At 53.9% G+C, this 14,806-nt stretch overlaps 1 protein-coding gene across 1 annotated transcript in view; it reads right to left on the bottom strand.

Moving 5' to 3' along the window:
* ASTN2 (astrotactin 2) overlaps window positions 1-14,806 on the bottom strand; it is a gene marked incomplete at both ends in the record, with an annotated part of 317,285 nt that overhangs the window by 86,619 nt on the left and 215,860 nt on the right. The window contains one exon of the mRNA XM_082295214.1: window positions 7,539-7,804. Within this exon, the coding sequence (XP_082151340.1) occupies window positions 7,539-7,804 (266 nt within the window). The remainder of the gene's footprint in view (window positions 1-7,538; window positions 7,805-14,806) is intronic.

Raw genomic sequence — 14,806 nt, 5'->3', positions numbered from 1 at the left:
ATGAGATGAGAAACTGGCTGGAAACGTTTATTTTCTAGATGACGAGTCATGCCATTAGATATATAGCTTTATGAATCATAGGAACAGCATCTAATTTGCTCTTAAAGGTATAATAGGTCTGATTCCCCACACCCATGCACACACATATATTGGATTGATAGTTCCCCCCTAGGATGGCTAGTTCATTTGTTTTGACACAAGCAAGACTTACAGGACCATAAAGTCCCATCTTACCATAAGCTAAGCCTATTCATAAAAAAAATATTAGGGAAACGAACGATCAGCTAAGCACATTTATCCTACACTCGATTGCATATGGATCTTTCTCCTGTTGTTATTTGTGCTCAGGGGGAGGCCATTTGGCCCCATTTTATAGCTGAGACACTCTACAACAGAATAGAGAAGAACACTTCCTTTGTCCTCTGTTAGACCTGGCTGATGGAAGGAGAAGCATTAAGTTATTTCTGACCGTGGGTTTTCTGTTGCCATCCCAGGAGAGGATAGGGATAGGACATGAAGGAACCTTTCAGATCAGCATTTGCAGGACTCCGCACACACCACGAGGCTGGTGTTTGCAGATGGGATACTGGAAAGTTGGGTGCTCGTCTGTGAATATCTGGTCTTCTCCATGGCTGACAGTGATACGAAGATCTGGCTCATTGAGTCTAGGGTGCACATCTCTGTTTCCGGAAAAATTGAAAAGGAAATACAGGGAGATAAAAAAACAACCACAGGTGAACATGTAGGCTGGACAGAGATGTGCTGTGGATAAAGGAGATGATATGGAAGCCGGAACTTTGGTTCATTTTGGATTTTGCACTGATTTCCCAGTCCTCGTTTGCTTTTGTGTTCTTCTTAATGCAGAAGGAGAGAAGGAAGAGTGGAAGCAGACTGAGCCATGCCAGTAGACAGGCTCCATCCCATGTCCAGGGACACAGCAGAAAAGGGAGACATCCTGTCCCTTCCTGCCTGCAGGATGGAGATGGGGCCTGCATGCCACCCTCAGGCACAGGCAGGGGCCACCGGAGGAGGATGTAGGTTCAAGAAGGGATTTCACAGCCTGAACAGGATGCTACCATGATGGTAGGGTGGCTGGAGAAAAGGCCTTCCACGCCCTTCCAGCAATGCTCAGTGCTGTTCACAGAAGATAAATGCCGTTTCTTAGTCTAGACATCTCTGGAAGGGGGTGGGGGGGGAACAAAAAAGGGGAGGAAAGCTAAGGATTTCCCAGGCCAGAGACTCTGTCCAGGATCACGCAGTTCGTGTCCGAAAGGCTGCTCCAGGTTCACAGCAAAGGAGGAAGAAGTTTCCCTCCTGCTGTTGGCAGGGGATCTCCTCCTGTGGTGTTCACACCCTCCCTGCCTCCGGCTGCCTCCCCCCCAGGAGCAGCATCACCAGCACTTCATCCTGGCAAGGGACATCAATGGTCTGCTGGAAAGGTCAGGGTGCTGGACGGGACCCAGGGTGGGCAGCATCCTGGTGTCTGTTATTTATGGGATCCGAGGGAGCGGCAGAGGACACTGTAAGAGCTGGCAGCAGGGGAAATCAAAGCCCTCTGCGCTGCAGCGAGCCCCGTCCCGGGGAGCCGGCTCCGCTTTCACACCTCGGCACAAAGCTCCCCGTTACAGCCCGAGCCGGGCGTGACAATGCGGCCATTCTTCCCCTGGAAACACGAGCTGGACGTGGGCTGGAGCTGCTGCACGATGCTCCAGGGCCAGAGGAGGAGGACAAGGGCCAATTAGCAGATATTAAAACAAAGCAACAACAAATACAAAGAAACACACCCCAGACCAAACCAAAATCTCATCTCAGCCACAAAAACGCTGTCCCCGTTGGTTCAGGCTCCCTGTCAGCTTTGGCAGTGGAAGAAGAAATCCCTGGCTCTGGCTCCCCAAGCCTTCAGGGGCTGCTTTGGGGAGGCTGTGTGTGTGCAGGGAGGGCTGTTGTCCTCCAGCAGCTCTGCCATCGGTGCTAGATCAGGCTCAAACTGAGCCCATGGCCTCGGGGACACCTTTCACCCTGGCTAAAAACACCCTGCCAGCCTGGGGACGCTGAAGGGGACAGCGGTGGCCGTGCTCTGCTCTGGAGGAGATGGCTCCTTGGCAAGGGGTGGGGAGAAAAGATGGGGAATTTTGCTCCAACCTCGGTTGTCATCTGAGCTGGTGACCTCCAGCATGGGAAGAAGCTCTCTCCAAGGGCCCTGCCAGGGTCCCAGCCATGCTCTGGACTCCTGCTGAGGCCAATGGGACCAGCAGCACAGGGACGTGCCCCCTAGCAAGCCCCCACACCATGGGCTGGGCCATGTGTGCCATGAGGAGGAGGCCATGGCTGCAGCAAATGCTGAGATTACTCAATTTTCAAATCAAAGCAAGGTCCTAGGGTTCTTCTAAAAATCCAGGCTCCACATTAATTTGTCTCCTTAAATACACACAGCAGGAGTTTGAGTCCATTTCCCAGCAGGACCGAGACTGATCTCTCCTTCCTCCCTTCTCCACATCCCCCTCACCACGCCACCCTCTAAGCACTTCTGCAGCTGGCTGAGCTGCTCCACAGAAGCTTGTTTCAGGGTTTTTTGGGGGAAAACTGAACAGACCATGAGCAGGAGGGACCACACTGCCCAACACGCCTTCCCTTTTCTCCCCTCCAGGGGCCAGCCTGCCCTGTGGCTCCGGACATGCACACCTGCATCCCTGTCACAGATGCTCCTGGGAGGGGATGGGGGAAGCAGGGCATTCCCTGCCTTCCTGCAAGGGACAAGATGGTTTGCAGATCCCGCAGATCATACAGGCCTGTGCTCTCACTCTCAGCCTGTGCCTCTGGGTGAAGTCCAGAGCTGTGCTGGGCAGCAAAAAAGATGTTCCCCACCCCATGGGGAGAGGGAAGGCACAAGTATGTTTAAGGTGGAAGAGAAAAGTCACCTGGGGGACTCTAATTGGGGTGAGGAGCAGCTCTTCTCTTCTCTGACTCCAGGATATTCCCTAGAGACAAAGCACCTGGGGTCACCACATCTCTCTTCTCTCCCACCACGTGCATCCAGCCCTCGAGGTGTTGGGAGTATTTTGCCAGCAGAAGACCCCACCACAGATAGAAGCTGTTTGCTGTTGGGCCTGGCCAGCCACTGACACTGGCAGAGATTTCCTCCATAGCCCTGCAGTGGAGAATCTCCTCCAGCTTCATATGGAGGGACCACTGTGGTATCTGCCCTGCTGCAAAGCACAAAGGAAGGAGAAGAGAGATGTTGGCATCGATAAAAACTGATGCAGGATCCAGAGAGATCCAGAGAAGTCCCTGGAAGGTGACAGACAAGGTCACAGCTTTTCTGTCTCTTTACACCTTTTGAACTCCCAGTGTGAACATTCCAACTGAGGAGCACTGGAGCTGCAACAGCAGTGGTCCTATAAAATACTTGGATTAGTTGGATCTCACCAGGTGACTGGGACTGGTGCAGAGGGGACTCCAGCACTGCCTCTGCTCCAGCAAGCAGTCCTTCCTGTAAAACCTGCCACCCACAGCCACACCAGCTGTGACAGCTATGGAAAAGACGTTCTACAAAGCCCTTCAAAAACTGCTTGGACCTCCAAACACACCTCCTTCACCCTGGCAAGCTCCAGCACTGCCACAGTCCCCAGACAAGCTGCAGTGACCTGTGACTGTGCAAGTTCTCTGACCAACACTATTAAACCCCAGGGGGAAACAAAGAAACTCCTAGCAGGAGCTCAATCCATAGCTCTCATCGCATACAAGAAGGAAAAGAGGGGCCTGATACTTTTCCTGATACTGAGATTGTTTCTCCCCACTGCTGGGAGCTGGAGCTGTGCTGGAGCTGAGCTGGGAGGACAGAACACACACAGCTGAGAGCTTCCTTGAGGACATTTCCTCTGGACAAATGCTCCCTGGACAGCAAAAGGCAAAACTCCTGGAGCCCTTTACATTTCAGGCCCTTGCTTCAAAGCAAGAAGAAAACAGCAATTCCCACTGACATGGAAATAAAGAGTTTTCTAACTCATTTCATGTGGGCAAAGTAATATATTTTCACCTCATCTCCCGCTTGGAAATGGTCAGTTTTAGCTGAAGTGAAACATACACACAAAGAAAAATCACAAATCAGCCCACAGCAGACACCCAGCATGGAAACTGAAACCCCAGCACTTAAGAGTCTGGCAAGGTCATCAGCAACCGAGAACACGGCCTTGGACCAGGCAGTAGCTGTAAATTTTAAAAAGTGCATAACTCACTGCACTAAGGCAGATGAAAAGACTAACCTATTTAAAAAAATACACATCCTGAAGAGGGCAAAATGTCTTTACCTGTGTTGTGCTTCATCTTTGCTGCTCAGCTTATACAGGAAAACTTTCAGCCAAGTTTATAGAAGTCAATATCCACCTTGCTAACAACCACAGCACTATCTTTGTGGACAAATATGCAAAGAGAACCGTGTTTACAATTATTGTTTCTTTAACACTACAGGAGAATTGGGATGTGCCTGCAGTTCCTCTAAGGTACTTGCTGTATTGATTGAGGTTCATCTAGATGAAGGGAGAAAAGCAGGCGATGGAGCACTCAGGATTGGAGATGCTGGACTTGGTTCAGCCCAGGCATGTGAAAATCCTCTTTATAGCACAGGAGAACACCACTCTGCAGTGCCTGGGACACCCCTGGCCTCCTGTTTGGTGCTGAAAATGGGTATTTCATCATCCAGATGGTACATGAGATGTTCCTGGTGGCACATGCCTTGTGGGAGCCTCTCTCAGTGCACAGAGCATGGTCACAATTTAAACTGGTGGCATTCTGGCTCTCTGCTGGGTCTTGGTGACAGGCTGATGTCCCCGAGGTGGTGGCAGCTCCTTACCACCCCTAAATCCCTTTCCCTTTCATGGTAACCCTCCCTGCCCACAGGGGAAGGCGAGGGAAAGACGATGTCCCTGCCTCCCATGAGCATCCCTTGCGCTCGAGTTCATGATGCCACAAGAGGCTGGCGACACCTTCTCACACAGGCAGCACCAACCCCACACCAAAGCCTCCCCTCCAGGGCAGGGACACGGCTCCCACGAGCTCCACTGCCCCCAGAGAAGCAAGTACAGCTCTGCTCCAAAAAACCTCCAGTGTGGAGAGCCACGGTTTGTGCCAAGGCGGCAGCAAGTTGCTCAGCAGTGGTGGGTTTCAGCCTTCAGGAACCGGGACTTGCCCCACCCTGTGATGCCAAGGACAGCAAGAGAAGGAGAGGGAGAGAATAAAAATCCTGCAGGAGAGAGGCTGGTGGAGAGAAGGGGGAGAAACAAGCTGGGGCAAAGGGATGGAGGGAGCAGGACAGCCCATCAGAAGTGAGCAAGAAGGGGAAAGGAAAGTGATGGAGCTGATGCAACACAAGGGATTCATGCTGAGAGAATGGGAATGACTCGGAAAGAGAAGTAGGGGCAGGGAAGGCAGAAAGCACTCCCTGTGTCCTGCTGCAGCAAGGATGGGGATGGTCTTGGACGGGCTGTAGAGAGGAAGGGGGTGAGAGGGCCTGCTGTCAAGAGAAGCCCACAGCCAAAACAACCACACCCAGCTAAGGAGGGGGTGGTCAGAGAAGACAGTGTGACCCCACCTGCTGCCCACCCCAGGACCTTCACTGCGGATGGCACAAAGTCACCTGTCCTGGCATGTGCTGCTCACTGCCAGCTCCCTTAATGCCTGCTCTGGCAGCATCCCCCACCCTGCAGCTGCCCTGTCACCTCTAATCCCAGCTTGGCCCATGGGCAGCTCCCTGGGGTGAGGGGGGAGCAGGCTCACACACAGCCCTCTCACACAGGGACAGGCTCCCAGGGGATGCCCCTCCAGCCCTGGGCGAGCAGGTGGAAGGTGGAGGAGGAAGAGGAGGAGAGGTGCAGGGAGCACAGCCCCCTGGAAGATTGCTGGGGTGTCTCTGGTTTGGTTGCTTTGTTGGAGTTTTGTTTGTTTGCCGGTTTTCCCAGCGCCTCAGCAGAAAGCACAATGCGGGCCGAGCTCCAGCTGCAGCTGATGGGGCCAGCCCTCGCTGGAGCCAGGGGAGCAGGGAAGGGAGGGAAGGAGGGAGGAAGGGAGGCTGCTGGTGGAACAGACTACAGCTCCCCAAGACAAGGAGGCACCCCAAGCGAGCCCAGCAGTGTCGACAGGACTGGGGGGGACAGGTGAGGAGGAGGAGGAGAAGGAGGAGGAGGAGAAGGAGGAGGAGCAAGAAGGGGGGAGTTTGCAGCCAGGCCCAGCGAGGCAGGGTGGCATTGCCACCTGGGCACAGGGCTATGCAGGGGACCTGGTGGTGAGCAGGGTCCATGGAGATCCTTCAGATCCTGCTGGGCTCTTCACTGTTACCCCTCCTCGCTGGCTAACCTACCTCTTGTATCCCAAAAAGACTGTCTTCTTGCAGATTGCTGCTGGGAAGCACATCTTCCTTGCTTGAAGGAAAGCAGCTTTCCACTGCTCTCTCTGTACCTGTTATGCCTCATCCCAGCACTGCCCTGGACATGCTGGCAGCAGCAGGTCAGCCTCTACACAAGAATTGCCCAGTGGGAGGAGCAGGTGGGGGTGGGGAAAGAATGCAGGAAGAAAACATAGTAGGAGAAAGGAAAAGACCTGGAAAGAGAGGGGAACTGAGAAGTGAAAGTCAGGCATGGTTTCATGCAAGAACCAAGAGGGTTGATAGATGGGAAGGCAGGAACCAGATCAAGAGGTAAGGAGTGACAGTACCGGGAGAAGCATGAGGGCTCTTCTCCCCATGGACGTGGGAAGGGGATGAAGCATCGTTCCTGGTGGTCACACCTCCACGTGCCAGGATCGCTTCCTGACCTGCAGCCCTCTGCGTCCCACCCACAGCTGCTGCATGCTGGCTCACTCCAGACATCCTAATCAAGTGCAGGCTCAGTGCTAATAAGTGACTTTAAGCAGGTCTGTCATTTTTGGACTTGAGGTTGGGGTCAGAGGGCTGCGGAGGGGGGTGGGAGTGGCAGTGAACCGAGAAGGTGGGAACTCAATCTCCACAGGATTTACCCTGAAGCTCTTGCAGGAGCCCAGCCCCAGGGACGGGTGACCTCCAGCCTGCTGGGTCCCTCCTGGAGTAACAGTGACCTCCTGTGGCTGTGGGACTGTCCCAAGGGGACGGCTCTTCCCTCCCTCTGCACCTTTGCAAAGCCACGCTGGAGCCCTGGAGGGCTTTGGCCACCCCCACACAGGTATGTCCGAGATCTTGGAGCCAGGAGTGAAGGACCGAGCTGATGCTCGGCTCCTGAGACCTCTCCACAGGACACATCCTGCGCACCAGCATGGACACTGGGAGTGACCGTGGCCTTGGCTGCTTACGGCATTGCCTTGACCATGCTGAAGGCAGGAGATGCAGGTCTGAGAGGGCTGTGGCTGGTGGGACCTGCCCGCTCCACCTCTGGCACCATCCCACAGCACTCTGCTCCAAACACCCATGAAAACACCGCCCGGCTCCAGGGAACCTGCAGCGACTGCGGAGAGGATCTGAGAGGGGACTGAGCGAGGTCACTGAGGTGGGGCTGGCCCGTCACAGGCTCACTCACCTCCCTGGTGTCGTTGTCCTGGATCAGAGCGTACAGAGGCACCACCCTGTTGATCTCCAGCAGAACCGGGGTCGGGCTGAGCTGCTCCTTGCCGGGCCGCCGGCACAGATGGCAGGTGGACGGGCAGCGCCCTTTCTCCTCGCAGTGAATCTCCACACCCGAGATGAGGTGGTCATCTGACAGCATCTGTGCTGTCAGCAGGCCTGACAGGTACGTGATGAAGGGCATGGATTTCAGCTCCTTCTTGTTCCCAAGCTCCGTTGTTTCTGGGTTAGGGAGAGGGAAGAAACCGAACAGTATTAAACAAATCTCAGCACAGGCCTCTTCCCAAAGCCAAACTGTGCTGCAGCCAGGAGAAATGCAGCTGCTGAAGGTGTAGGCCAGGTGGGAGCAGGAGAACAGAAAGGTCAAGGAGAGAAGGAGGAAAACAGGGCCTGCGGGTCACTGCTTGGAAGTGTGAGCATTTCCAGACAAGCATGTCTGAACTGACAGAACTGATTGTTGTTCTTCTCTTTTCTAACTCATATTCTTCTTTTTCCTAACTTGCATATCCACTCTCTGTGCTCCAAAATGAGACAAAATCACCTCATTGTATCTTCCCTGCCAAAGAGAAACATCCCCAAAAGGACCAGGCCAAGGAGCTGAGTGCCTTTATCCCCACCCTAACACCAGCCCCCTCTAGTCCTTGTGGTCCTCAGGTCACTCTTGTGGGTGACACATTATCCAGAGCACTGAAATGGATCCAAAGAGGCTGCAAGAAGACTACGTGGAGGGATGGAGGCCCTTGGCAGTGGGGGAAAGCAGGTATGAGAACAAACTCACTGCATGGAGAATAGACGGAGGCACTACCAAAGCCAAACTGCCAACACTGCTTTCAGGAAACATTCAAGCCTTTGAAACCTGCTGGGAAGCCTCCTGGTGGTCTTAAGCACAAGGCAATAAACCTGCAGAGCCTTTGCTTTCTCTGTGTTCGTCCAAACACTTGCTAAGGCCAAGGGAAGTGTCACACTTGAGCAAAGGAGACACAACCCCAGTGTCTGTCCTGTACACTTCCACTTAAATTCTTTGTCTGCAGCTGGGTTCATCCAAGAAGGCCCAACTTTTATAACCCGGTGACAGACCTACAGAAGAAAAGGCTTTCTCCATCTTATGGCTGTGGCCTCCAGCAACAAATTCCCAGTCCCTAGAAGGAGCTGAAGAGGAGTGAGGGTTGTCTCAACACGCTCGGCTTGCAGTGACATGCAGCTGATCTGGCAAGGCACAAGCCATTTGGAAACATAAGTAAACAGTATTCATTCATGATTCCCAGAGCCCTTGAGGGTAGGGATAGCCCTTCTCTGCTGTCTGGCTGTCAGGGAATACTTCTGTGCACAGGATCAAAACTGTCACAGGAAGAATGAGCAAATTCCAACCAACCCATGTTTTAGTGCAATAGAAGAGGGACAGTTGCTAAGATAAATTAAAGCAAGGCTGTAGGGAGATGTTTCAACATCTAGGGAGACACTGGTGTACAGAGACATGGGAAACAGGAGTTGGAGCTGCTTCTTGGAGAGATTATTTTCTAGAAGATCAGCTCCAGGCAACTTCAAATCTCATAAGGGAAAACCATGAAGCCTTGAAAAATAGAGTGGCAGATAAAGAAGGGATTTATAGGGGGATACCATGAGTCCCTTCTCACTTGTGAATAAGGGTAACATCTTTTACCATCACTACTAAAGTACATGTAGAAGGGAAAGGAGAAAATTACGCTTCTGGGCTGCAAAGCTTCTTCACCAGAGCTGAAACAGCTGTAGAGATTCTCCATGGGGAAGGAAGTTTTGGAGCCGTGCTTTAAGGGAGGACATGAACAAAGGGCTGAAAAGACAGTGGAATCACTTATCTCGTGACTGGCAACAGGATATCAAACCTTCCTTCTGAATTATTGGCTTTATAGCTAAGAATTATAGACCACTATAATCCAACCAGCAGGAGCAAAGCCATTTTAGGAGCAGCAGTGCTCAGGTGGAGCTGCACAGGAGAAAGCCCAGAGTTCTGAAAATGAGGTAAGGTAGAAAACTGAGCAGAACAGCTCCCGTTCCCCAGCAGCCACGGGCTCAGTGACAGATTAACCACGGAGCCGGGTGACTCATGGCAGACCTGTGAGCAGAGCAGACTTCATGGCTGAGGAGGAAGTGGCTGTCTGCAGTTAATCCTCTTTAGAACAGATCCCAGCTGCACTGGGGAAAAGGATTCCTTTGCAGACTGGCAAGGGATCCATGGTGTTCCCTTGTACGAGGGCTCTGGGTTACAGCTCCAAAGGACGAAAATGAAATAGGACGTGGCTCAGCAGAGGAGAACTGGCTTCATTGTCAAATTGCCAGCTCTCATCCAGACAAACACTTGGAAGTCATCAGCACTGGGTAGCAGTTCCTGGTAGCTTTTGTGGAACGGGCTTGGGGTGCTTAAGTACAGCCCTAACAAAATAATCCCCCTGTTTCTGCTATTGGAACCCATGTGGGAGCACCAGCAGCACATCCTGCTTGTGAACCAGCTCCTCCAGAGCCAAAGACAGGCAGCGAGGAGGAGATGCTGCTCCTCATCTGCTTGCTCAGGTGCCTCATCCCTAGAAAGCTGGAGATTACCTGGCTGGACACGGTGCTTCCTTCTCATCCCACCCACATCCCCCACCCACCACTCAGGGCATCTCACAGAGGAGGTTTTCAGATCTGAGAGATATTTTCTCTCTAAAACATATTCCTGTAGCTGCCATTGCAACTGTAGCCTGGGGGGATGGATTGGGGTCCTTCAATTTCCCCCTGCCCTATATCTGACATGGATTTTGGTTATCTCTTCAGCTCCCTGCATGCAAGGAGAGGGCTCAGCAGTGAACTGGAGAAGCCCCGTAAGTTCTTGTAGGTTCAGCCTGGCTTTTATTACCTATATAGAACAGGGTAACATCCCAGGGTACTCCTGCAAAGCCTCTGCTTCACTCCTGGCAAAGGGCTTTACAGGTGGCCACTGCCAGGGTGCTTCCAAAGTCCTTTCTGGGAAGAGGAGGAGACTCAGATGCAGCAGTGAGGACACAGGGAACCCTTATCAGCCCCTGAATCTGAACATGCTGTCACTAACACTGCTGGCAACACAGCTGAACCCTGGCAACATCTGTTTGGGAGCAGAGAGCCTCGGGTGCAGTTGGACGCATCATGGAAACTCGTGGGAGTTATTAGTTTGTTTGTCTGAAATATGGATTTAAACAAAAAAGAAAACCCAACACCACCACAAAACAAATAAAATAACAGCCTCACACCAGGCATCAGGCCTTGTGTGAGAAAGGGAGGATGAGCAGCACAGGGTGTGCAGAGGGACTGTTTGCCTGCTGGGGTGCCTGGCTCTGTTTCTGGGCTCCATTGGGATTTTACAATCCCACAGCACGAGGTGAGTGCCTGCACAAAGCGGTCCCTGCTCGGGATGCAGCAGTTGCTGGTGTGGGGAAATGCTTCCAGCACTACCAGCAGCACCTCCTGGTGCCTGGACATGAGGGAGCAGGGTAACAACACCACCACTATGACAAAAACAACAGCACAATGCCTAATTGCTTTGTACTGGAGTGCTGTCCTGCCTTGAGAGCTCCCAGGAGAAGATGGGTTTCCTACTGGACCAGCATTTCATACAGCACCCCTTCCAAAAGATTCCCAAGTCATCCCAAAACTGGGAATCACTCCACTTGCCACAAGAATGCAGCCATATCGGGGTAGGATGTGATATCTCCTGAGGAGCAGAAATGCTTGGAACAAGGAGAGGAGAAGGTTCTCCAGAGGGAACAGCAGGAACAGACCCAGGTAGGGATTCCTACAGGCTCACCAGGTTAACCCCACCAAAACCAACAGGCTGCTCAGCAGAGCCTGATTTAGGTCCTGGGATTTGCATTTTGTGCACAGAAGAGGGAATTCTGGTCCACCTTCCCTGTACACCACCCTTCAGTGGACACACCTAGTGCCACCACACACAGGACAGTGGGGACTTGTGGCCAGGACACATCTGCTGACACAGGCTGCCCGTTTATCACCTGGTGGAATAATACCCTTTTTGCTGGCAAATCCACCCAGAGGGAGTTAGGAAAGAAATCAATGGATGTGTCTGCCTGGGAATTTCTCCTGCACTGAGACATTGTCAGTGCAGTAGCCACCAGGTCTCTGTGAAGAGCTTGGACAGATTTAATGCTGCCCACTGTTAGTGATGGGCAAACCCTGCTGGGGCTGCGAGGAAGGCAGGGGGTAGCATCCAGGGGAGTCAGTCTGGCACATCCATCCATGTGTGCAGGAAGGATAGGACAGGACAAGAGGGAATGGCTGGCAGAGAGTAGGGTCAGATGGGATATTAGGAAAAAATTCTTCCCTGTGAGGGTGGGGAGGCCCTGGCACAGGGTGCCCAGAGAAGCTGTGGCTGCCCCATCCCTGGAAGTGTCCAAGGCCAGGTTGGATGGGGCTTGGAGCAGCCTGAGATGGTGGAAGCTGTCCCTGCCCATGGCAGGGGCTGGAACGAGATGATCTTTAAGGTCCCTTCCAACCCAAACCACTCTGTAACTCCAGCCCTGGCTGAGGGGGAAACACCGCCCCAGCCAAACCATCAACCAACCACCAACACCCCAGTCCCGGAGCTCCGCGTCGGCTGGACAAGGGATCGACAGCTCCCGAGGAACCGCTACGCGACTTTTGGGACACGCAGCCATCCCGCGGCCCGAATCCCGCGTGGGAACGCCATCCCTTGGGCGAAGGCAGGTGCTCAGCGCGGCCGGGGATGCAGGCTGCGGGCGCGGAGCTGGGATGGGCGCTGCGGGGCGGGTCCCGGCTCGGCGGGGCAGTTGTGGCCGCGCCGGTCCGTGGGGCCCTGCTGCCCTCTCGTGGCACCGCGGCAGGACGGCGCTGGATGCCGGCACATCCCGGGATGCGGCACATCCCGCCGCCCCCGCCCCGCGGCCCCTCCGCGCCACCCGCGGGCTCTCGCCCGTCCGTCCGTCCGTCCGTCCGTCCGTCCGTCCGTCCGTCCTCGTCCCGGCCACGCGCGCCTCGGGGACGGGAGAGGAGCGCGGCAGCGAGGATGTGTAACATAACATCCCCTGGGTGCAAGGGCTTGATAAACTCCCGAGCGCGAGGCTCCGTGAGCCCTTTTAATCTCCTGTTTGTAGCATGTGAAAGGGCTGGAAGGGACCGTACAGATCATCCCATTCCAACTCCCTGCCACGGGCAGGGATGTCTCCCATCAGACCCATTAGGTTGTTCCAAGCCCCGTCCAACCTTGCTTTGAACATGTCCAGGGATGGAGCAGCCACAGCCTCCCTGGGCAACCTGTGCCAGTGCCTCACACCCTCACAGTAAAAAATTTATTCTCAATGTCTAATCTGAATTTCCCCAGTTTCAATCTGTACCCATTACTCCTTGTCCTGTCATCAGAGCTCCTGGAGAAGAGTCCCTTTATGTCCACAGTGCCACTGCCCCTCTTCACACCCCCCTCTCCCTGATGACGTTGTGCCCGCTGCTCCCAGCTGATTAACCAAACAATTAAACACAACCCTGACATCCAACATCAAGGTGTGACCAGAGAGCTGCACCACAGCACTCGTGACTGACTGGCGGCACGTGTGATCTCTGGCCTGCCACAGCCCCTCTGCCCTGGGCATGATCCCAAAGGTACCAGCAGGCAGAATCTGGAGGCAGATCACCTCTGCTGCCTGCAGGTTGGACAGGCAGAATCTCAGCTTCAGATGAGGTATTTACACACTTGCAAGCCTGAGGTATTAAGAAAAAAAGAGTTCTTAGAGACCTCTGATAACGCTCTATAAAAGGGGACTCTGAAGATACTCCCTGTGACTTTGCTTTGTCAAAGGAAGTGGCTCTGCAGACCCTGCACAGCCCCCAGTGTCCCCCCCAGTGCCTGCACTGGGTCCCACAAAGAGCACCCAGAGCCCTTCCCTGCTCATCCAACCCCTGGCAGCATCTCAGTGCTCACTCCCCTGCCTCCAAAACACTTTGGCCCCACAAGGGTGGCTCCACAACCCCCCAGATCACACCCACCTCCTATGGCAGCTGGCTCCCTCTCTGCTCCAACACACCCACACCCCCCTTTCCCATGGGATGGCTGAGATCCTCCCAACCCTGCCAGCTGGATGTCTCACTACCAGCATGGGGCAGCCCCTTGGGACACGCCACCTTGTCCATGGGTCAGGGTGAGCGGGGTCCCAGGCTGGACAACCTCTCCATCCTTCCTTGTCATGTAGGGTCCCCATACTCACACATGATGGATAACATCATCAGCTTGTCATTGTCACCTCTAATTAAATCCAGAGAGTCCTTTGTTTTCTCCCCAGGATGCACTGGAAGATTATTTCCTATTTCTACCATTGTTTTTTCCTCACACTGTTCATTTTCAGGTGTGGGTGACTTCACAAGATCTGCCAGGCCACCCTGGTTTCAATGTTTACAAGCATTTTTCTTCCCCATATATCAGGGACTGAAAGAGCATTTCCCTGGAAAGGCCAGGAACTGGGAGTGAACCTTGTGTCCCCTTCCTGGGCACAGCAAGGCCCCCAGGGAGCCAGTGGGGCTCCAAACAGCGGACTGTAACTCTCACTCATTCTCTTTTGCAACCCTGGTCAGGCTTTGCATCTGCTCTCGCTGCCTGGGAGTGCATTCATTGCCCACACTGCTGATCCCTGCTGCTCCTGAGATGCAGATCCCTTCCAAATGAACTATTCTTTTCTAAACAAAGTGGGAAAAGCACCAAGAGCAGAAGGCGGCAAGACTCGCTGCATTATGCAAGTGCTTCCTTCAGCGCAGGTTGGTGGCGGCTGGAGCAGGTGAGCAGTGGAAAAGCGCTGCAGGCAGAGAGGCCACACGGAGGGATTTCGGGAAATGGTTAAACCGGGGACTTGCCTCTTCCCCAGGCAGTGAATTCCGTCGAGCCTGAGCCTCCAGACCTCCAGCTGCATGTCAGCCCTGGGCTGACCACGAGATGCTGCCCGGATGCTGCCCGTGGCACTGGAGCCGTGGCACCGCTGGTGTGTGAAGGACACGGTTCCCTTGGCTTCTCCCTGCTCCCAGAGCAAGCTCCAAGCCCTGACATTCTCCAGTCTGCTGTGCAGCCCCACTGGGTCACAGGAGAAGGGGTCTCTCTGCCGTCTCCCAAGCAGGTTCATGACTTCCAAAAATGGGGCTGGAATGGGGTCAGTGCTCCTCATGGTGTTACTGGCTTCAGGAAACACTGGGCAAAGCCCAGCCATAGTCCAGTGGCCA

Source organism: Coloeus monedula (assembly GCF_965178545.1).
Source record: "Coloeus monedula genome assembly, chromosome: 21".
NCBI classification, from domain to species: Eukaryota; Metazoa; Chordata; class Aves; order Passeriformes; family Corvidae; genus Coloeus; species Coloeus monedula.
This window is presented reverse-complemented; position numbering and strand designations above follow the sequence as displayed.